Here is a 23,954-nt window from a genome sequence, read left to right on the forward strand (position 1 = left end):
TACATACTTACAGTGAAGAAATCCATAGCCTAGTTTTTATAAAATCATCATTAGAAGTTTTGCTCTCCGCGCATCAGGACGGGACTGTGGGTAGGGTCTTCAGCTCTGCCATGGCCCCTCTGCTGTCTGTCTTGTTCCCTATTTAAATTCCGTGCCGGCGGCTCTTGCGCAGAATGATTTCTAGGTGGGCTTCAATAAAATGGCGCTGAATGACGAGCCCAGATCTCAATCTGTGCATGTGCCGACACCGGCGCCATTTTCCCAAAGACTGCCAGAAGATCATTCTGCGCATCCAGTCTCTCCACTCAGTGCTTCATGGCGGAGCCAGTCAGTAAAATACACCTTCCCTACTGCTTGTTTTCCCTCTATCTCAACCACCCCCTTATTTGATTGACAGCTCTGGCTTCATAGAGCAAGAGAAGGAAGGATAGATGGAAACCAAGAAGGTGGTAAGGTGTATGTAAATGATTAGCACGGAGTGCCTGTATTTTCTTGGAACAGTCATTTTGTGCTCCCACCCAACCTGATTGACAGCTTCTCAGTGTTCCTCCTCCCTGCTTCTGAAACCTCACACTGGTCAGTACAAGCTGCAGCTGTCAATCAGGCTGGATGAGCGCAGACTGAATACACTTGGACTCATGAGTTATTTCATTCTGTAGCTGGATTAATATGCCCATCTTACAATCTGTATTATACAGCCATTCTCATATGGATTTTCAAAGTAAATACACCAGTCTAATCAGGTCTAAAATACCTCTTTAATAATGTATACAGTTTGCATTGTGAAAGATGTTGACAGAATCACTTCTATATGTTCTCTCCAGAAAGCTGCTGAGAGGCTTGACTATTAAATAATTCCGCTCTGTAGCCTGTATTGTAGTGGATGCTTTCTGGTCGTGTGCACCGCTGGGAGATGAGCATTAGCTCTGGGAACTATTACTCCAATTAGCCGATCACATATGCTCGATTATCATATGCTAGCGCTGAATTCCTCTGGGCCTAGTTGCAGCCTGACATATTGCAGGCCTGTGTTGTAGCCTCCCTGAGAACTGTCACTATGTGTAGCAATCCCTTTGAGCTGTTACTTCACATCTAACTTGTTTATTACAGTAAAACTGCAACTATGATACATTGTTATATTTTTAGTTTTTAACATTTTTTTGTTATTGTAATTACAAATACTAAAGTCTCTCCTGCTAAAATGTGACACAGTTTGCACAAAAAAACAAACAGATTAAGATATATAAAATATAATTGAATAGGTGCAAATGAAAAACACCAAAAAGTAGAAGAAATAAGGCAATGCAATAATTAGTCTGCCCTGTATCTTTTGGGAATTTAGACTACAGCTGCCAGTAGCCCATGGAGGGATTTGCTCTGAATTGTCGATTTTCTGCCCTGGAAGCAGCAATACAGCATAGTAATACACCACAATAACAATTTTCTCAATTGAAGACAAAAATAATGAAATAATTGCATTTTGTGCCAGTAAAACAAAACCCTGTCCTGCCAGTCCCTTCATCTTCCCTACTGATCCCTGCGTGTACCTGTATTACTGCCCTTTTCATATACTGGCAGAATGACTTGCTGCCAGATTCTGGTTTCCCGGAAGGACTGTTCATCAGTTTCTTTGGGACATAATGTGTGTGACTCCGTATCATCTCCTTCTGGCCTTTGACATTGTAGTCTGAAAGAGTCATTCCCAAGCTGGCAGAATTATTCCACGCCTTGGGGAGCACGGACCTTGTGCCCCATCTCCACTACTCGCATTGTGTGGCCCACTATAGCTTATAGCAGGTTTCTCAGTGTGTGAGATGTAATGATAGATCTTATCCCCTGGTCTAATCTCCTGTATGGTCACTGTGTAGGAAGGGAAAGTGCAGGAGAGTTTAGCTGTGTCACAAAACAAACTCTTCTATCAGCTCTCCTGATTACTGATGGTCAGTAATCACACTTGTCTGCTGTGCTCAAGCAACTTTTAATCTCTCTGCAGTGAGGTCAGTGCTGTCAGTATATTTTCACACAGCAGTAACCTGCCTGTTCTGGGCTTCTGCTGTGTTCCATATAATGACACTCTGATCTGATCTGATCTCACTGCATAGTGAGTACAAGTTGAGCAGAAGAGACATTAGTGTGATTACTGACACATCTCTGGACAGGCAGTACAGCAGAGCTAACAGTGCTAGGAGAGGAGGACAGTTGATAGAAGGGTTTGTGATGTGACACAGCTGAACTCTGCTGTACTGCGCCCCCCCCCCCACACACACACACTGACTCATGCAGGAGGTTAGACCATGAGATCAGGTCTGTATCCTTACATCTCACACACTGAGAAACCTGTTCTGAGCTGTGCTGGGGGTGTGTTCTTTCCTTTGAGTGTTGCTGCCTGCTTTGATTGGTCAGCATCATACATGGGGACGAAGTACACGCCCACAGTGAAAATTATAACACCCACCTGGGCTTAACATTTTTTTTCAACTTATATTACTAATCAAAGTATTTGATCCCTAATATCTGCAGTGGAGAGGTAAGATTTAAAAAAACAAAAAAAAAACAAAAAAAAAACCCTGTAAAAAAAGCCCAATTGTTTTATTCCACTCTGCAGCCACTATTCTATCATGTCCAGTTCAACATGAAAAACTTGGTGAAAGGTCCTCTTTAAATAGCAGCATATTCATAATTGCCTATAGCTTTTACCTGCAGTGTAAAGTATGGGGAAGGACAGAGCACACACTGGTACTTTTTTGAAGTGTCAGCTGAGTCTTTGCTGCTGCTCCTGGTGTCTGTTATTGTCTGCAGCACTGACGTCACATCAACAATGCTGCAGACAATCATGAGCTCAATGGCTCGTGGCATCAACTTGGGCAGAGCCCCTGAGTTCAATGATTGACATTGATATTGCAGACAATAACAGACATCGGGGAAGCGGCTGGACCCGGGAAGGGTGAGCAGCTGTCTCATTACACTTTAGAGCTGCAGTTTTGTCTTTCCCCCAATGCTTTACACCGCAGCTCTGCCTAATCTATTTGGTTGGTATATTTAAGCACAAGCACATGGGAAAGTGATGAGAACAGCAGTGTTAGGGAAATATTAATGTCAGGAAAATGTTCATCCATATTTGCCTGACCTATGTTCACCCCCCTCCCTTATTCCCCTTCTGCTCAGCATAAAAGCCCCAATTAACACAGTCATGAGGGAGGCCTTACACAAACAAATGCCAGCCAAGAACTGGAACAAGCTAACTAAAATGCAAATGTGTTTCCTCTTAACACATGACCTGAGCTAGATTGACACCTTCTCCCAGGCCAGAGTTTGGAGGAAAGAGGAAATGGTTTGTTAAGTTCAAAGGCACTCACAAACAATTCCCGGCCACCAGCCATAGCCAGGTTGACTCCGATATGAAATATGAGTTCCATATTTCTGGCAATAATGGGACCCTTATTTTTAGAGGTAAAATCAGCGAAGGAATGATAGGGATATTTTTTCTGCCGCTGAAAAACGCTACATAGAGCTGTAGTGCAAAAACACCAGAATGGCAGACTGCAACTAAGCGATGTGTGGTCTCTAACTGAAGATAAAGTCATAAGGAAAAAAATGGCGTCATTTGCAAGCTTCTGCGATCAACAAGTGATGAGTTATCGCAGAATTTAGCGGTTTTAATAAAAATGTACAGGCTGGAGACCGGCCCACATGATGTTACCACAAGGGACGTGTGGGTAAATCTCCCCTTAGGTATAAGAGAACTCATGGACATTACAGAAGGACTCATTGCCAGGGGGGGAATAAGAATTATAAGCAACGGGTCCTGTTCGATAACAGCATAATCCAACTGGGGAGCCCCCCCCCCCCCTCCACCTATATTGAATCGTCTCAGCGATCGTATAGTGTAAGTTATCTTCTTTTATCCTGTTTATTTTATATAACTGCCTATGTATTTTAATGTCTCCTTTGTAACATACTTGTATGTATTATTTTTATTGAACACTGCCTCCCTTTTGGATTAAATATAAAATTTAATAGTCCTGTTTCTTTTGTTCTGTAATCGTTCCCCTCCCCGAAGCCATACCCGTTACCAAAACGCAGGCGTCCAGCCAGGCCTGCATTATATTTCAAACTCGGCCGGTGGTGGCAGAGAAGAATAATAATTGGGCTATCGTAAAGCTGACAGTGACCGTACGGAGGGTGTTAAACACGGATTCCAGGCTTTGGAACCCAGAGGTATGACGCCATACGCTCACTGGTCGCTTACCGATACCTACTCCGTGAGTAGTCTGGATCGCATGTTCGCGACTCCAGATGAAATACTGACAGCGTGACAGCTAGTTGAGATATTGCTTGAATCCCTGACAAGCAGCAAAAATATAATGATTACTAATTGCAAGCACGTGTACACTATAATGTGTTGTGTACGGGGGGCACTGGAGAGCATTGAGGTTTTGGTGTAATGCTTTAGTCCTCTTATTCCAGGTGAAAGGTTACGTACAGTATCTTGGCTGCTGGCGGCGGGCACAAGCGGTCGGTCTGGTCTGTGCAGGATGAAATCTGAGAACTGCTGTAAAAGCTACAAAGCATTTCTCTTCTAAACGCAAACCACATATGACGAGTTTATGGTGTGGAATTAACAGTGGAAACCTGATCTGTTTTTAGGGTGCACAATTAGTAATGTAAATAATGTCATGCTTCATGGCTGGATCATCAATTTACATGACAAATTATCTCATTTAAAGGGTGTCTGAGCCAAGTAATGTGACGCAGGTCTGTAGCTTATGCTGCCGCTCGCTGATGGCAGAGACCTTCACCAATTGGAAGAATGAAAGATATGAGGAGCTCTACAGCGCCATCTGAAGTCTCACCGCACAGCGCCGCAGGCCCACTGCCAAGTGCTCCCATTTGTGGTTATGCAGCCCCTGCAGTCACTCCCTCCCCCCATCCCCAAGATAAGCACATGGCGTACCCTAGTAATATGATACACCGCCTTCTAAAGATATATTCATTAGAAAAGCAAAGACTCTTTAAAGCGGCTTTCCTCCCTGGGACTGAAAAGTATCCTTAAATGTTACATGAGAAATGTATAGTCACTGTGCAGGCCCAGGGTAGAGGGTCGCTTTAAAGGGAATCTGTCAGTAGGATCGTCCCTCCTAAGCTGTCCTTATGGGCATGTAAGTCATAGGAAGCTGCATAAAATGATACCATGATATCTGCGATCTGATGTCTTATTCCAGAGAAATCCATGTTATTCTTATATGTAAATGAGCTGTTAAGATCTATGGGCCGGACATAGATCTTCCTGAGAATCTGCTTCTAGAGATTATTTTAAATGACGGGGTGTTACCAGTGTGAGACATGTAGCTCAGGAGAGCAGACTGTCAGTCATTACATGTCTCACACTGGTAATGCCCCTTTCATATAAAATAATCTCTGGAGGCAGATTCTCAGGGAGATCATTGTCCGGCCCATAGATCTTAACTTTTCATTTACATAGTAGGAAACAGATTTCTCTGGAATAAGACATCTGATCGCATCCAGTACAGGGACAGTACAGTTGTATTAACAGTCATTCTGGTCCTATCAGCAATTTGTCGGCCTGTAAATGAGCGACAATAGACTTGTTCTCTGCACTTGTTAGTTGGCCAGGATCGGCCCGTATAATTGCACATTGGCAGTGTGGCACAAGAAGGTGTCTCGTTGGGTGGTGATGGGATGTTTAATACGTGGCACAGCCCACGCCCTTGTTCCCATTCCATAGTAAACTTGCCTAGGTGTTGCCAAATGGCTCACCTTTCCCCTTAAGATAAGTGTTTCCATATCAGCATTAATGACTTGTGTTTGATCAGGTAGCCCATTATTGAGGTATTGTAGCTAGCAGGCTGTATACACGTGCTGCGCTGGGATTTCATATTTTAATATTCCTATCTATCATTTTCGCACAAAAAAAATCCTCAGCACCACAACCCAAGACATTGTAATCCAGCGACAGCTGTCTGTAAGCAGAATACAGTCACATTCTATATAATATGGATTTCTGAAGTCTGTTTTTCCCGCAGTGATTTAGGACAGGATCAGGGCTTCTTCCTCCCTTGCATTAGGGAGACCTGATCTCTTTTCAGCAGATGGTTCCTGCAATCACCTGACAACTAGAGCCTGAGATTCATGTATTCATTCATTCATTCATAGGACGGATGTGTCCTCACATCAGTCTTGCAGATACCCGACTCCTTCTTTACGTTGAAGTGTCTAATGAGCGTGTGCAAAAGTCATTGTAAAGGGAGAGGGATCATTGACAGCTGTGACATCAGCTATTATGATTGATGGGTCCTGTGTTATCATCGGTGTATAGAAGTGTCCTGCCTCTGCTGATAAGGAGCCTGCTGAAAACGCTTCCTGAAAGGACAAGAAATAGGAGTCTAAAAATAACCAACTTGATTAAACACTTATGATGGTGTCCTTTTAAAGTAAAGGGATTTATTGATGTAAAGCTCAAATCATACTGCATCTTTTCTCCCCAAACTGCCCCACAGCTTCCTCTACTCCTCAGCCTAATGAGGCCTAGACCTCAGCTGTCCATAGATCTCTGCTGAGCGGGCTGTAGACTGATGGGGGAGCTGACCCGTCCCTGCATATTTGGGTGACAGACCTGCTGTACTTTAATATAACTTCATGATTTATCCATCTGTCAGTGAATGGACATATGCAGCTACATTATCCTTGTATTGCTCACTTGTGCCTTCAGAAAAAAAATAGTTAAAATTTTAACAATTGAACTACTTTTCTCTATGAAAATATTTATTTAGGTGTCTTTTTTTTTTGCATTACAGATATTTCTCCTGGCCTGTCCCCCGTGTAAAGCCGCCACAATAATATTCAGGTGAGTAGTCTACTTTAAAACATTATTATTTAGATGCTGCTGCTATTTACATTTTGCAGTTTTGCTTTTTGCTATTTAATGTGCATTATTTTTATTGTAGCAGTGACATCTCATAAATTCAGTGTTAGGGAAGGTGATAAATGTTTGCTGGAAACCCCAAAATAATTAGCATCCTCTACAGTGGATCCTTTATTCCCCGGGGTGCAGTGTTTCGGCTCCACTTGGTGCCTTTCTCCTGATTATTCTGAGCTCTGTTGTACTATAGAGAATGCCTCGTGTCTCCAGTCTTAGTGTGAATAACGCCCGAGTTCTCCCTTCACAGCCTTCTCCAGTTTACTGTAGTGCTGGAACAATTCTTGTCCTGTGTTAACGTGGCTTTATTATTTGCGGCAGAGATGAATGGATGGCCTGTACTATTAGAGGGTGGCCCTGTTGTCTGGCCTGCAGCAATTCCTTCTGACACCCCATACATATGAATATGTAGGCTGTGCATGTCATCTCAGTAGGGAGAAGGGAATAATCCGCTACCTAGCACTTGTGGTGGCAGATTAATAAAGGATTGGGCATGTTGAAACCAAACATTCAAATCTGCCATTGTGGAGAGTTGCCATATGTATTAGAAGGTCCTGCTGAGATTGGGGGGTGTAATCAGTCTTGCTAATTAGCATGGCCACCTATACACTGGCCACATATAAACTTAAAGGGGTTGTCCACCTTTTGGGGACAATCTCTTTTCTTACTTAAAGGGTTTGTCCACTACTAGGACAACACCTTTTTCAATCTGAATGTTTGGCCCTGTTGAAATAAAAACACCTATACTCACCTCCTGTGTCGTCGTCGTTGTCCTCTTGTTACTGCAGCTTTCCCCACAGGCTGCACAGTTCTCTCCATACAATGGCCGCTGGTGGAGGAGCATGTGACCAGACCTGTTCATCAGCCTGGGCCAATAGAAAAGCAGTTTTCTATTGGCCCAGGCAGATGAACAGGTCTGGTCACATGCTCCTCCACCAGCGGCCATTGTATGGAGAGAACTGTGCAGCCTGTGGGGAAAGCTGCAGTAACAAGAGGAGAACCTGATCTATCTATATAACAGTAAGTGCCACAAAATCATGTCCTCAACACATCTGATAAAATAAAGACCCCGTTTACCTCATTCTGCAGCAGCAGTAGACCGGCTGTACAGCGGCTGTAGGAAGTTGAATTTTTTTTTTGTTAATGAAACCCATTTGCAAAAATTATTTACATGCATTTAAGTAATAAAAAAAAAAAATGCCCACAACCGCTTTAAAGGATAATACTAACAAGAATATTTGTGTCCCTGGTCAAGTTTTCCAAAAGAATTCAAGTGGCAGGACAGAAATAATATCAAATTTTATCTTTAAAGTGTAACTAATATTATTATTACAAATGTTTGGAAATGATAGAGCGAATGCAAAGTGTTGCTGAACAGTGGGGGGTTCGGACCCTGAGACCCCCACTAATAGCGCAGAACACTGCTCTGCCTTGCAGCGCTCCTGCAGGAATGGACCTAGAGCTGTGTACAGACCAATAGACTTACCCCGTGCAACAAAACGTTTTGGGTGCTGATATTTTAGAATATTTTCTATTGGTCTTCTGTAGAGATGTGACCTCGGCACTTGGTTGTAATATTGTCCCTTTCTGTTTCCAGACTGCAGATGCATATGTTGAATGGGGCGCTTCTTGCCTTGTTATTCCCCGTGCTCAACACACGAATGGTAAGAAATCCATAAATCATAATAAGGAGGAGACATCTGATTGGCTAAGAGCACACAGCACATCAGCAAACGCCCACCCGTTCATCAAGCTTGGAGAGAGAGAAAATGGGCTTTTCTAGAGACCAACAATGGAAAAGAAATACCCAAATTATGCAGATTGTAGATTTTTGGCTGCACTTCTTATAATATACAGCTTCAGCCTTAAGGTGTTTTTTCATATTATTTTAGTAAAAATATTACGCTTTAAAATGAGCTATTTTGTAACCAACAAAAATGTTGCACTCTGTAGCGCTATAACATGAAAACATGAAATATGAATAGCATTAATGCTCTAGAAAAAAAAAAAAATTGAGAATACTTAGCGCATAAATTGGCCAATTCACGTGTACCTGGTAGCCACGATAAGGTGATTCTCATTGCTGGGACCTAACCTAATGTGATTCCTCTCCTGGGCTGATAGCCTGCATTTATATGGGTAGGTAGGATCCTGCTGTGATTAAAACTACCAGAGGCTGATGGGTGGAGTGCTCCGTCAGAGGGCCTATGCATACAAATAACAAAAGACTGACTGTCACTTCCAAACAGAAAACAGGTGTGAACAGGTGCAAACTAACAGACGTGAATTGGCCAATTTATGAGCTAAAAATTCTCATTTTTTTCCTATTTTCTAGAGCAGTAATGCAATTTATATTGCATATCTTTCATGTTTGCATGCTATAACGCTACAGAGTGCAACTTTATTTGTCAGTTATATATGGAAATGGCTACTCTTAGTAAGCACCTGTACACACCTGTTTGGAAGTGACGGTCAGTCTTTTGTTTGAGAAGCTATCCAGTGGCTGTGCTCTCTTCTCATTTATTTTTTTGTGATCTATTTCCATGGGCTAAGGTTTGTGAGGAGCTGCAGACACCCTTGTATTAGGTGTGGTGCTGATACTGGAGGATGTGGTAATGATTTAGTATTTGATTAGGACATGAGCTCATTAAACTTCTCGTTTGTCAGGAAGCCTAGAAATGGATCTGTGTCTAGTGAAGTTCACAGTTGGATCCTCTTCTTGCAACATGTGGGGAAATCTCCTGATTTAGGCAGAGAGATCTAGCGGCCCGCTTGTTGATTATCTCCCAGCATGCTCGGCAGCTACAGGATGGCGGTCCTGCACAGTACTTGCTGGAGGTTTTTTTTTGTTCTTGTTCCATCCACCTTTAAAGAAGACCTATCAGGAGAAATCTGGAAAAAATCACTGAAAATGTGTAACGCTGTGCGCAGATGTTGTTTTTTTAGGTGTTTAGGGAGTTTTGTTTTTTTGTTTACATTTATTTTTTCCAGAAACATTTTTTGCAGCATTCGGATTGGACAGGGATAGCCTGGAGCAGCTTAGGGGCTGCTTAAAAGAAGGGACTTTCACTTCTTTCCCACTTTGTTTTTTCAAGGTTTTTTTTTTTTTCCTTTTTTTTTTTTGAGCAGACCCATTTTAACAATAAATAAATCTGTGTGCGCACATCCCCTAACGCATAAAGCACTGGCAATTCAGAACCACACAAGGTCTCCGTGAAAATGCTGCACCCGACCAAAATCCGAAAAAGGCAATGACCTCCGATTCTTTCAGTAGTGCAGCCTCAGGCCTTAAGCTGTAACTGTAGATGAGCGATCCTGGAGAATGCGTCTCACATTCCTTATGACCTGTTTTGTAGGTCACCTGTAATGTAAGGCTGAGGCCAAAAATGCAGAATAAGGAGGCCCGTGTAACCTCTCCCTTACAGGCCTCCTTTCTGCCATTTTTATGCAAAAATTACACATCACACCCGTACACGATCTTGAGGGCTGGTGAATAATTGACTCTACATGCCACCTATTTCCCTGGTTCTGGTTGATCACATCCCTTAGTCTGTATCAGTTAACTCTTTCATAACAATCCCCCGTTCCCTGAAATGTTCTACTAGAAGTTTCTCTACAAGGGAAATGCGAATCACTGAGCGATACTAACAGCAATTTTTCCCTAATCCTTCTTAAATCTGTATGTAATGAAGTATAGGTGTTTTAAAATACTTTTGCTGTGTATTAAAGTGCTTTTGTCAGGACTACTAAATTCGAGTAAAATATCAGACATGTGAACAGCCCCATAGACTATCATAGGTGCGAGTGCTGTCCATCAAAAAAACGGGATAGCACTTGTATGAGAGAAACTGACGTGTGAATGAGCCCTTTGCATTGCATTTTTGGGGAAGGTACAGCACCTATAAAAAAGCAAGAATTCAGGTGTTTGGATTTTTTTCTTTAAGCTATTTTTCTTTATGTATACATTTTGACAGATTGGCCTTATAGACACAGCAATACCAAATATATGCTTATTTATATATTATTTGATTGGGGAAAAGCTGAGTGATTCAGTTTTATTTATTTATTTTTTTTTCTCATTTTTAAAGTTATTTCTCTCAATTTGTTAGTCTCTCTCGGGGATTTGGATCTGTGATTGATCGTTTGTCCAATAAACTGCAGTACTTCAATATTACAGTTTAAAGGGAGGGATGGCTGAAGCCTGAATGGGTGACGAGAGGTGATGTTATAAATTTAAAAATGCTTTATTACACATGCATCATGGAAAGAGGGAGAGATACAAAAATAGGATACCTAAATATAAAAACAACGATAACCACACCTCCTGGCGAACTATGTGCGTGGTAATTAAGAAGTATTTAGCCCCTATATATAGCAGGTATGTGACAATTATCATTACCCCTTGAGAAAGGCAAAAGCGCCGAAACGCGCGTTGGGGAATGGCCTCAGCGCGGTGGTCTGGTGTATATAACGCTCTGGGAGGTATGTAATGGGTCCATTTGATACATGGGGTATATTTTGATTTAATTTATAGTACCCATTCCCATAATCTATGCAGCGCAAAATGCCTACATTATGTGCCACCGTTCTGGATGGCCGTTGTCGTTGTTTTTATATTTCTGTATCCTATTTTTGTATCTCTCCCTGTTTCCATGATGCATGTGTAATAAAGCATTTTTAAATTTATAACATCATCTCTTTTGTCGTCCATTCTGGTTTCGGTCATCCCTCCCTATACTTTATGTATGACGACTGGTGTATTATCACTTCTCTCTTTTGAGCAGCAACATGCATATAATTGAAATACTTTTTACTAATGTACTATGTATGAGTATTTGGTTGCTGTGGTGTTCTTTCAGTCATATTTTAATATTACAGTTTAAAGTACAGGGAACAATCTCCTATAATACCCCCGTCTGTGATGGGGCTTCAAAATAGCACTGAGATGGCAGGGACAGAACCCTGGGTGCCAATACAATCCCTCAGTACACCGCTGTTTCATCATGGGAAGGATCATCAATGTGCACCGGAATGGACGCTCCACCAGGGTCGTACATATTTAGGTGGATAAACAGCGTCAACCGGAGCTGGCTCTGATCGCTGCTATTACAGAGAGGTGCTGGCTGTATAACACAGCAGGCATCTGCCCATGAAGTGCTCTTATGTCCTAGGGAAGCAAGGTGTAAATATCCAGTCTGCTTTGGTTAATTGTGAAGCAATGTCCTCCTATTTACCCAATACTGGTGCACATCTATATTTGTTTAATATTTTAGCATTACTTCTGTGTAGATTATGGCAATTTTTTTATAATGCTTTTGCTCTCCTTAAAAAAAGAGTAATAATAGCACTCTAGAAGTGCAGCCTGGTTCAAGTAAAAAAAAATTAATAATAGGCTACATATGACATTTTAGGCAACATGACTTTTCTTGAGTTTACAGAAAAAGGAATACAATAGTTTATTCACTTGAAGCCAACGAGTGCTATTTTTTTTTTCTCTGCTGTAAATAGTGTAGTTTTAGGTTTTTCCTTTATAACAACCAGGACTAATTGTATCTTGGTAGAGAGCACCCAATTTATTGTAGAGACTTGGGGTGAAAAGGAACCTTCTGGTTGGCAGCAGTCACCACTAGGGGGAGGTCACTCACTAAGTAGAGTTTTATCAGAGCTCAATGTATAAATGTATGCCGTGAGCTCCCTCTAGTGGCTGCTGAATGTAGAATTTAAACTGTATTACTATAAACTGCAGGGAATGTTGAGAAAAAAGTGTAGGGAAGGGAGGACGCCAGGAGAGGACAGAGGGTCGGGAGAGGTTGCGGTTTGGCCTACGGACATTTAAAATAGCTGTACACTCCCCCCCCCCCCCCCCCCTTACTTAATGTATTTTTAACTAAATATCATTTTTCTAATTGAGTTTCATCACAAATTCTGCACCATTTGCTTCCTACAGCCTGTGTGTTGTACTGTCTATTACTGGCTGCAAAATGGGTTAACTGAGAATCCATCAGTGAACTCATTCTGAAGATGTACTGGGAAAGCTTGTATGTCTATGCTTTTTTTGAGCCTCCTCTCACCTGATTTATGACCACAGACTCCTCATAGTTGAATGTGCAGGGAAAGAAAAAGCCTGTAAAAGCAAAAAGGTGCAACATTTTTAATTTAAACCAAATTGCCAAAGAATATTATCCCCAAATATTCTATTTAAGTAACAAAAAATCTAAAACCATAGAATACTCTAGTTCCCCAAGGAAATAAGGGGGGGGGGTGTTCTACTAGCTGCTGGCAGACCAATGAGTCCGGTGTGCTGGCTCCTGGATACTGATAGCCAAAAAATGAGGTACTGCTTCTGTATTCCTGCTTTGTGTCCTCCTCCTTTGTACAGTGTAATGATATAAGGTGGTGACATTTTCTTGTTTCGTTGCAGTTGCCGTTTGAAGTTGAGGTGTATTACGTCCAACACATCCTTCTGTATATTGTACCCATCTACTTACTAAGGAAGGGAGGTATGTTCTGTATCCACCGTGGTCACTGCTACTTGCTATATAGTTTAAAAAAACTTTTCGTAAAAACAAAATGTAACAATGTACAGATAGGAAGCAATGGTTTTTCCATTTTAAAGCATTGTATTCTGCTGCCATCTAGTGTTCATTGGTGGAAGTGCTTGTAGTGAGTTTCTTTTGCAGTGCCTTCATTAGGCTCTGTTTCAATACAATTAATATTAATCAGTAGTACATGACATATTTTTTAATATATATTTTTAGAGAAAATGTCCATGTCTCTGCTGTGTCTTGAAAGACAGGTGAAACTTTTAGCTTGCTTTGGAATTGGGTTATTTGATGTTATAGAGTGTATGGGGGAAGCAGCTGCAGAGAGACCAACATCAATGCTGCTTCTTAGTAAGTGTTTTATCTCACCCTGCTGCTGCATTTACAGCTGTAGTACTGTATACTGTGCTCCATGCTGTTTCTGAGGGTGTTGGAGATAGAGGGGAGCAGGATCTACCCTTGTGTGTATCATGGACATCATAGCAATAGGAGTATCTCAGGGACAACAAAAAAATTAGACATACAGAGCGGAAAACTCTGTGCAGGACGCAGTGCAGTGGCTGCAGGATCATTACAGGTTCCCAACTTTTCTTGGAAGAGGCGCTTACTTTGGATTTTCTTTTTATATTTTTTCGTAGTCTAATCTTTTGCAACCTTTCCTATTTGGTTTTGCAGGTGCCTACACTCCAGAGCCACTTGGTAACTTTTGGTGGTCGATTTTATCAACTGGACTGATGTTTTTCTACCACTTTAGCTTTTTACAGATCCTAGGCATGGTAAGTACAAAGAACCTGTGGAAGAAGCTAGTAGTACTGTAACCGAAGGGTGTCTACATTTATATAAGATGCATGAGATTTACCATCAGTAATGTGCACATAATTTATCGTGTGTATATAATTACATACTTCTGAACATTGAAATTGCAACACCACGAAGGAATACTTTTGAAATGATGGAAATTACAGGATTGATAGACATGTTAATGATATGGCAATAATAACAAAAGAGGAAACTACATTTTTGAAACATTTATTCAGCCACCCACATAAATCTCCATACTTACAGCCTTGGCTGCTATCAATGAGGTTATTACCGTATTTTTTGGATTAAAAGATTCACTTTTTTTCCCCAAATTTTTTTGGGGGAAATGGGGGTGCGTATTATCCGAATATAGCTTTTCAGGGGGGAAGGGGCGGTGGCAGAAGTGGGGCAATGCTGTAGGCCCCAGGCTGGTAGGAGGGGGTATTCGGCAGTTGTCAGGAGTTCCTACACTTCCCATCCTTTTCACTGCGGTGGACTTCAGGAAAATGGCCGCTGAAGGCAGAAAATGCGCAGATTGAGAACTCATCTCCCGAGATCTCGTCTCCTGAGATCTCAATCTGCGCATGCACCGCCTCCGGGCACTAAGATGAGGTCTCGTCTCCCCGAGGTCTCGTCTCCCCGAGGTCTCGTCTCCCCGAGGTCTCGTCTCCCCGAGGTCTCGTCTCCCCGAGGTCTCGTCTCCCCGAGGTCTCGTCTCGTCTCCCCGAGGTCTCGTCTCCCCGAGGTCTCGTCTCCCCGAGGTCTCGTCTCCCCGAGGTCTCGATCAGCACATGCGCTGCCTCCGGGCACTATTTTCCCAAAGTCCACCGCAGTGAAAAGGATGAGAAGTGTGGGGACTGGAAAAACTGGAGCCCCCCGCAACCTCGCACCGCCAAACACCCCCTCCTCCCAGTTTGGGGCCCGCAAAATCGTCCCACTCCTGTCCCCGCCAGCTTCCTGCTGCAGCGACCCTGCCTCCTGGGACCCCGCTCTGCCACAGCCGATTCCCCCCCCCCCCCCAGTAAGCTACTGTAAAAGCGGACTAAAAGACACACCACCATTTTATTACATTTTTTTTTTACTATTTTCCTCCCCAAAATTTGGGGTGCGTCTTATAATCTGCAAAATACTGTACTGTAATTGTTGCCACGCTGAATGCATTTAGGCAAATCATCAAGATCCTCTGCTGGCAGCTCGCTGTGCAATTGCCGATCAATGATGTCCCAGATGTGGGCGATATGAGAAGTCCGGAGACACTGCATGGTAACACATTTAGGCCACGCAGGCTGCTCACAACAACACAGGCAACAAGCAGTCTGGCTTTGTTGTGTTGAAAAAAAGCTCCTGTAACACTTTGCAGAAATGGTCGAACCACTGGTTCCATGACTGATCCATTCTATACCGCAAGGAAAATTAGACGTCACATACCGAGCCTAAGGCATCCGACAATATCTACATACGAACCATCAGAAGGTGTTTGCATGACATTAGACCACAAGCCAGACCACCAGCTAATGACTAAGTCAAGATGTTTTTAAAACGTTGTTCCCATTTTTCATCATTTTGCATATTACTAGCATGTCTATCCACCCTGTGATTTCCAGATTTCCACGACTGTGGATGGATTCACATATTTCCATGTCTTCTCTCATTAGATGACGGAGGTGAACCTGAACAACATGCTGTGCCCGGCCATCTCCGACCCTTTCTACGGGCCGTGGTATCGAATCTGGGCCTCTGGACACCAAACGCTCATGACCATGGTCCACGGGAAGCTGATCGTGGCGCTGTTCTCACCTGGGCTGCCGGGATATAGATTCCTCATGGAGCTGATTCCCTTTTCTGGAAAGAAAGTGGATTAAACGGTCACTACTGGATGAATCGGTCTTAACCTCTTTACAGCTAAAATAAGCAAATGGAGGTTAAAGGGCTACCAGCGCTTTGATTAAACAGTGTTAAGGACTTCCAATCCCAAAACAAAGTGACCTTACAGAACAGACCACAGTGGATAACTCCTTCTTTTTTTTTAGATTTTTTTTTTTTTTTAAACTTACAACATTTTGCCGCCCTTTGAGCCAAAATGCTTTTTTTTTTCTAGCAGCCGAATAGTTAAAACCTGAGGGCTATGGAGGCTGAATGTGTTTTGCACAGGGAACATAGCTGGTTTTTACTTCATATGCAGAGTCTGTTACAAGAATTAATTATTTTATTTATACATTTTTATAGGAATTTTGTTATTTTAGCCCAGACACACGTGCCGGTGCGCCCCACCACGTGTCTGGTTACTACCACTCTCTCTGGCTTGATGAAGGGTCATCTAAATGGCTGTCACTCGGGAGGCTAAATGTCTAGAAAAAAAAACCTTATTATACTAACACTTCAGTCCATAATATTGGAATAATTTTGAAGCTGTCAGTTAAAATATTCCATGGTTTTACTTGTTACATAATGCAAAAATATACCTCTCCACACTGCGCATATGACATTCCTGATGCACTAGCACAGCCGGGCACACAAAGCTCACGGACTCCCCCGAGCTCATATATATGTGTATGTATGTATGTAGACGATACAGTTCTGGCTCCGGCAGATGAGTTGTGCCATGAAAAGTGACAAGGTGCCCTCTTAGGACTTCATTAGAGACCAACGTCCAGCCACTGAGATGGTCGGTAAAACCAAGTCTGCTCCATCTCACATGGTCAGATAGCAGAAGAAGTTTCCCATCACTTACATTACGACTAATGAGTTGGATATGCCATAAATGTATGATTAGTGGGGACTGCTAACATAATGGCGGCTGCAGAGCTCTTCTGCCTTTTTCCCCTTCAGCTTTTGTCGGCTTTCCTTGGGAGATCCAAGGTCAACCCATGATGGACCAAGCTAGTGTCTCCTCCGAGCTGCAGCTTCTTTTTCGTAGCCATGATTTGGCGCCCTGCCATTGTACAGACCAATCATCTAAACGATACGTCAGAAATGTAAGTGGTGGGAAATGTCTTTAGTAATCATCACCGGGATTATGTGATGCCGACCATATACCTGCAGGGGCATGGTGAGCGTGGTCCCACCTGATGACCCCTCTCTGACCTTTCATCTGCCATCGGAATTAGGGACATCACCGAATGCTTTAGGTTAGTTCCTTTTATTTTAGCCAGAATGGTCAACTATCTTATGTGTATGTCGGGGTCCCGACACTCCCCTGATGGCAAATGTAGACAGAGAGAGAAATCGGGCACTTGGATTTTAACATGCCCAATCCTTTTTCTCTCTGGACATAAGCTCCCATCAGAAGTGTAAGCAAAGATGTTGCAGAATTGGCGCTTGGACCACAGCTGTCTTATGTGTTGTGCCAGCCTGAATGGTGGCTATATATATATATATATATATTATATTTTAGTACATTTGTGACTTTTTCCTAGAGCAGCTATTGCCCGGCCTAGTTAGTGTAGACCAGGCAGGATGCCCCGAGCTTTGTACATCACTGGTACTTGTTCAGGAGGAGTACATGCCCCATCATTGCCACCTTAGCTATAGCTTGGGAAGGTTACAGACGCTGAGGTGTCAGAGTAGGTACGTAATCCTCCCAATTCAAATGGAAGAAGCCTTCACAGCTGATGAAGACTTGTTTGCATTCAAAAGAAAATTCACTGACCCCCCCCCCATATAGTAAATGTGTTCCCGGGTCTCCACAAGTGCCATAAATTAGCAGTGTACATCGAATGTGTCACCCTTCACATTCCATACACCCAGTTACTTGGTCCTATCATTAAAGTGGCTGTCTAGGTCTTATGAATTGATGACCTATCTGTAGGATCAATGAGATGAATGAGAGAAAAATTGTAGTACGCAGGAGTGGCCACTAAACGATGTGCGGCACTGCAATGTTCCTGCTCTATAGACTGGACACAATCGGCCACTGCTGTAGCTGGTAGCTGAACAGTGGGGGTGCTGGGCACCGGGTCCCCACCGATCTGATGTTAATGACCCATACAGTGGATAGTAAAAGAAAGCTGACAGCACTTAATGTCAGGACGCACGTCCAAGGAACCCACTTGGACATCAGGAGCCAGGACAAAGATAGACCACGTCCAATCCAGGGTGTTGGATCATATAGTGAAGTTTATTCCGCCATCAACAGATGACAACGTGACTTGAACGTGATTGAACACCCTGGGTTGGACGTGGTCTTCCTTTGTCCTGCCATGCAGTGGATAGGTCTTCCATATGTCAATCTCAGATAAGCCCTTTAAGGGGATTCACATTTTCTTTAATATATTTTCACTTTCCCCCCCTTCTGTGAGACGTGCCGTCTACTGTACATGTACATTTACACATTATAATGTAGATCTACATGCTGGTTAGTGGTGCACATAATGCCATATTCCCATGTCTTGTATCACTCATCTATTTATCTTTGCCAAATATTTTCTCGTAGAAGTTTTAGCAAAGTATTTATACAAATCGTTAACAATTTCATTCATGTGGAGGTTTATACACTCCATTTTTCAGTTGAATATTATGAATTCATTTGCAATCGAGTCCGTTATGGGTCTAAGAGAACACTATTCATTTAGAAACCCCTAAAGAATTAGTTATTATCTCTGTTAATATTGCAAACTATTGGTGGTGATGGAGAAGCTGCGGGTATTGTTGTAACTTTATTACAATGTCTTGGTTTTCTGAGCACTTGAAGTGTAGCTCCAGTGATGCATAACTCTGTAGTCCTTTTAGACCCTCAGTTTGTAAACCCTTTTATACAAAGCCCCCCTGCTTGTACTGCAGACCCCCTCTTTCTAATTCAGTAACGGGAGGTTGTTATCCTTGTCAACCATGTTGTAGATAGTGAAGCTGCCCCCTGGCTGTTGTAACACGTCACACTTCCTCTGTTAGTACATCCATTGCCAATGCTGGAGTCATTGTAAAGGCTGCTGTAATCACAGGACTCTATCATCTAGCCTGTTCACTCCACAGACACACTAACAGCTTGTATTTACATACAGTATGTAGGTAACAAAATCAAGTTATTTAATTATTTTTTTTAAACCTTCATGTATGTAATTTGTTCTGACGGCAGCAGGGAGGAAGTAAAGTGCTCTAATAATTAGTTCTCCTATTCTGCCGTATATTGAGATGGATGCAGCCTGCAAGTGATTGCTGCTAATAAACAACATAGGGCATTCATTAGTTTAATTCTATAATCACACATGCAGGTGTATATACATGGAGATTTGTAAGTGGATCACTGGAGGTACACTTTAAAGTGCATGTCTGCATCAATCCATCTGGTCTCCTTTCTCAGTACCTGCATGAGAATAAAGCAGTTTTTTCACATATCTTACTATTCTGGTATGGATGTACCTACATAGGAAATTACAAAAAGGAAAGATCGACAAATCACCAGGAGTTCAGGTGCACAGACTCGAAGTCACATACAAACACCTAAGTCTAAAAGCCTGCATTCACCGTCCACAGCAGAAGGATTAATGTCCAGCACTCGCATGGCGATGAAAAGTAAAAAACTCTTTATTTCACAAAATCCAATTAAATCCAGCACATGGAGACAGAGAAAAATGTTTACTGACACGTTTTGAACAAAGTGTATTCTTAGTCATAGCACAGAGATTCCTAAGACTACATATATACAGGTATTAAACAGCCTGACACACGCAACAAACATTAAGATCAGGTGAATGTTAATGCGTTTGAAACGCGTCAGTAAGCATTTTTTCCTTTCTCCATGTGTTGGATTTTATTGGATTTTGTGGAAGAGCTTTTTACTTCTTATCCAAGTGTGAGTGACGGACATTTCTCCTTCTTCTTCATAGGAAATTACCATTGAAGAGCAGATGGGTTACTGACAGCTGGGATTCTGGTTACTCATTATCTCTCACGGTGTACACCGACAATTGTTAACATGAAAGCTAAAATATATATACATTTTTTTTTTCTGTATTAATGGAAGTCTAAGTAGTAATGCAGTGGAAATTCTTTGAAAATCCTTGTATGTGAATATAACCTTTAACTTGACTTGCCCCTTATGTTCATAGAGTAGATGCCATCATCTTCACATTGTGAGAAGAAGGCTACACTTTGGATGCAGGATTTGGATTCTTTTGTGGGATCCTCTTCTGGTCTTGGTGGACAAGTGTTTGTATATTTTAGTAGTTTCAGTGATGTGTTCCTCTCAGTATAGCCATGTGCTGTAGGTGTTTATTACAGGGATCTTCCATAAATACAGAAGGGGGTCCTAAGAGTATTCAGTCTTCATAATCAAGTTGGGTTACTGTAAAATGTGTTACTCATACAATACAATGTTGTAAAATTGGATTGTCTGAAGTAGAAAGTTAAAGGGGTATTCCCATCTCCAATATCCTATCCCAATATGTAGTAGGTGTAATAATAATAATATTAGCAAATATCTCCAATTAGAAATGTAGTATAGTATTTATGATTCGCTATGTCTCTTTCCTCATGTGCAGGCATCGCAGGACCTTAGGTATCCATGGTTACGACCACTAGCAGCTAACTAACTGTGACTTTATCAGTGGACGTAACCATGGATACCTAAGGTCCTGCAATGCCTGCACATGAGGAAAGAGAGATAGTGAATCTTAAAAAATATACTACATTTTTAATTGGAGATATTTGCTAATATTACTATTATTACACCTACTACATATTGGGATAGGATCTTGGAGATGGGAATACCCCTTTAATATTCTACAGTTAGACGTGTTTAGAGATTAGCTGCAAATGTCACTTTGTTCCCTTGAGACTGAGAATGTAAGTACAATATCTGGAATATATTACACTGGAGTCATTTTATGGTATGATTTGTGAAATGTTATAGTGCCATGATCCTTTGTATGCCAGATCCAGCACTTCATAGGCAGGTATGCTAGAATAGCTAGATGCACTTAGAAAAGGTATGACATGTGCCCACTGCATGGGCTATACTTCTGATTCATAGGGACCTAAAATTGCAAAATTTTTCTTTCGAACAGCAGAATTGAGCAGGAAAGTGATGGCTGACTGAGAAAATATTCAATGCAAGGGCGCAGTCAGGCGGCTGTATAAATCAGACTAAGACTGCAACGCAGTGCACGGACTGGCCGGCGGCTCTCTCCCTGTTCTTTCCATGGTAACTATTTTAGAGCTGAATCCTTGCATCTCCTCTACAAGCACTTGGTAGTTAAAAATTATTCTATACATTCACTACTTACTGTGTGCCATACTAATTGCAGAGCTACTGCACAACTTTAGTCTTAGCAAATGGCCAGGACCAAAGATGTCCAGGAATTGATGGCATCTAGGCCCAGACGACCAAGCTTTGTAGCATGTCTCATAGACATGTCATAATATAGGTCTCCAGAATAAAAAACAAAAACAAAACACTTTATATCCCTGTTAGTGAGACTGATGTGACAAAAGTGCAATAATTGACCCCATTGGCATTTGTTTGATAGTAAAGTACAGACAGAATGAAAAGAACAATGCCCAAGTTGTGTTGGGCCACCTAAGGTACATTTAGACATGCTGATTTTGGCCCACCAGAATACCATTAGTAAGCGTTGATCGACTACATGAAAGTTCGGTACAGGTTTACTGGCAATAAACAATGATGGGGCAGAGTGATCACTAATACGATTGTTCAGAATAATTTTATGGACAGTCCATCAGGGTGATGTGCTGCCGATATTAACTGTTTGGTCCGACACGTTTACACATACAGATAATCTGTAATGAGCAGATCTACGAACGCTCATCCACCAATTATCAACTTGCCTAAATACACCTTTATGAATCCTACCTGATAAAATGTCATTACTTCTTGATGGCTGTCCTAAATTACTCTATTAGCTGCTCATTGAAGCCTAGTTAGCCCATGAGTTTAGAGAAGATAGTGTACCACATAATCCAGTGCCAAAAAAAATACTTTTTCACACTCCATAGCAGGAATTAGTCCATCTGTGAAGGTTGTAATTTAGGTAAATGCTGCCTGTAATATGTACTGTGAAGTGACCGCTAGTTGATTCCTAGGGAGTCTATCCCAAAACTATAGTGGAACATAAATGGGGCACATCATTGCTCCTGCCAAGTTGGTGGCACCTAAGCGTTGACATTGAAAGGGAATTGTCTCTTCATTGAGACAGAAGCAGATGCATGGTTAAGCTCCCACTGAAACTGGCTTAAAATCCTACTTGCCACAATCCTTATGGGGATTTTTCTAGGTGCCCTAAAACTTTATAGATTAGACGTTCCAGGGTCACATTTGTGCAGGTTTGGAAGATGGGATCCTCTGTGATGTCCAAAATAACTAGGTCAAGAATTTGTCTATTCATCTAGATACCCCAGAATCCATCTCCTGGATTTCCTAGCTCGATCTGCAGTGTCAAAATCCCGCTTCAAACCTGTATTGCCTACATTGTGAAACGTGCATTAGAGCAAAAGATCTGGTGGAAGGCGATGTTCTCTTGTTGTGTAAGCATTTGTATCCGTTTTATAATGCCTACGCCCTTCACTAGCGCGTGTTTAATAGGAAACCTGCTCTTTTTACTATTTATTCCAAAAAAGAAGCGTAACGTCTGTAACTACTTGTGTTGTATAGTGGGTGTTTGTGTATGGGGTATTTCTAACTTGTTTTTACTACAATTGTGAAATAAAACTTTTGTTAATATTTGAAAATAAAATGTTATTTGTGGACAAGGGATATCTTATCATTTTTTATGCAAAAATTCAAAAAATGTCATATGAACCAGCTAAAATAAGGTTCTCATAGATGGGAGAAAGGTAGAGTATTACTGAGGTCTTCATGACACTATGATTGAGTAGCTTTCCCAGTACTCCTGCTAAGGTGGGAGAGAGACTTGGAGAGCTGTCTTTTTTCCCCTTCAACCAGATAACACCAAAAAAGAGAGAGAGAGAGAGATTTGCCCTCCCGGGACAGGAAACCTGGAAATAAAATCCTACCTAGCCTGAGAAGACTTTCCAGGCGGCAGAAGGGACAAGAAATCACTAACGCTGGAGCTCCAGATCGCTGTGCGTTGCCTAGGAATTGATGCTCTAAACCAGTGTTCGCCAACTCCAGTCCTCAAGAGCCACCAACAGATCATGTCTTCAGGATTTCCTTGGAATTATTACTTGGGCAATACTAAGGAAATTCTGAAAACATGATCTGTTGGTGGCTCTTGAAGTCCGGCTGGATCTGGACTTCATGATGCTCTTCAGGATCACGGTGCAGCCAGACTGGAAGTGGGGATCCGTAATCAGAATTGGGGAAGGAGGTTAGGTCAGACACCAGTTCTTCTCTGGTCTGCACTTAACAGTTCGATTACCAGGAGAGAGATGCTTTGAGACCTCGCCATCTTTATCCCTGTGGAATACTTTGCGAAGCACATTGATTGAATTGCTTCCCCTTGCCATGGAGGCTTCTGGTGGTGGCACTAGGTCTGACTCTCCTGATGTTCTCAATCACAGTATCGTTAGAGTGCAGTCTGGGTTGGTGATCTATGGATTATGTCTTTCATTAAAATATATTTGCATTTTTAGAGGGAAGAGGTACATAGGCTACAAAAAGTCACCTTTGTAAATTATGCCTCGAAGCTATGAAAAGTCGACCTTTTCAGTCTATATTGAAAAACTTCTAGCAGCAGAGTCCCTCTAATTACTTTCACCCA

The 23,954-nt window shown here is 42.0% G+C and overlaps 1 protein-coding gene across 1 annotated transcript in view; it reads left to right on the plus strand.

Moving 5' to 3' along the window:
- The window catches only part of TMEM164 (transmembrane protein 164), a 31,456-nt gene extending 11,346 nt beyond the window's left edge, over positions 1 to 20,110 (plus strand). The window contains exons 2-6 of the mRNA XM_073641125.1: positions 6,816 to 6,865; positions 8,535 to 8,601; positions 13,359 to 13,437; positions 14,155 to 14,255; positions 15,936 to 20,110. Coding sequence (XP_073497226.1) covers positions 6,816 to 6,865; positions 8,535 to 8,601; positions 13,359 to 13,437; positions 14,155 to 14,255; positions 15,936 to 16,142 — 504 coding nt within the window. The 3' untranslated portion in view covers positions 16,143 to 20,110. The remainder of the gene's footprint in view (positions 1 to 6,815; positions 6,866 to 8,534; positions 8,602 to 13,358; positions 13,438 to 14,154; positions 14,256 to 15,935) is intronic.
- The last annotated feature ends 3,844 nt before the right edge of the window (positions 20,111 to 23,954 follow it).

Source organism: Phyllobates terribilis, unplaced genomic scaffold, assembly GCF_046119375.1.
Source record: "Phyllobates terribilis strain yellow unplaced genomic scaffold, ASM4611937v1 Scaffold_7__3_contigs__length_470593459, whole genome shotgun sequence".
NCBI classification, from domain to species: Eukaryota; Metazoa; Chordata; class Amphibia; order Anura; family Dendrobatidae; genus Phyllobates; species Phyllobates terribilis.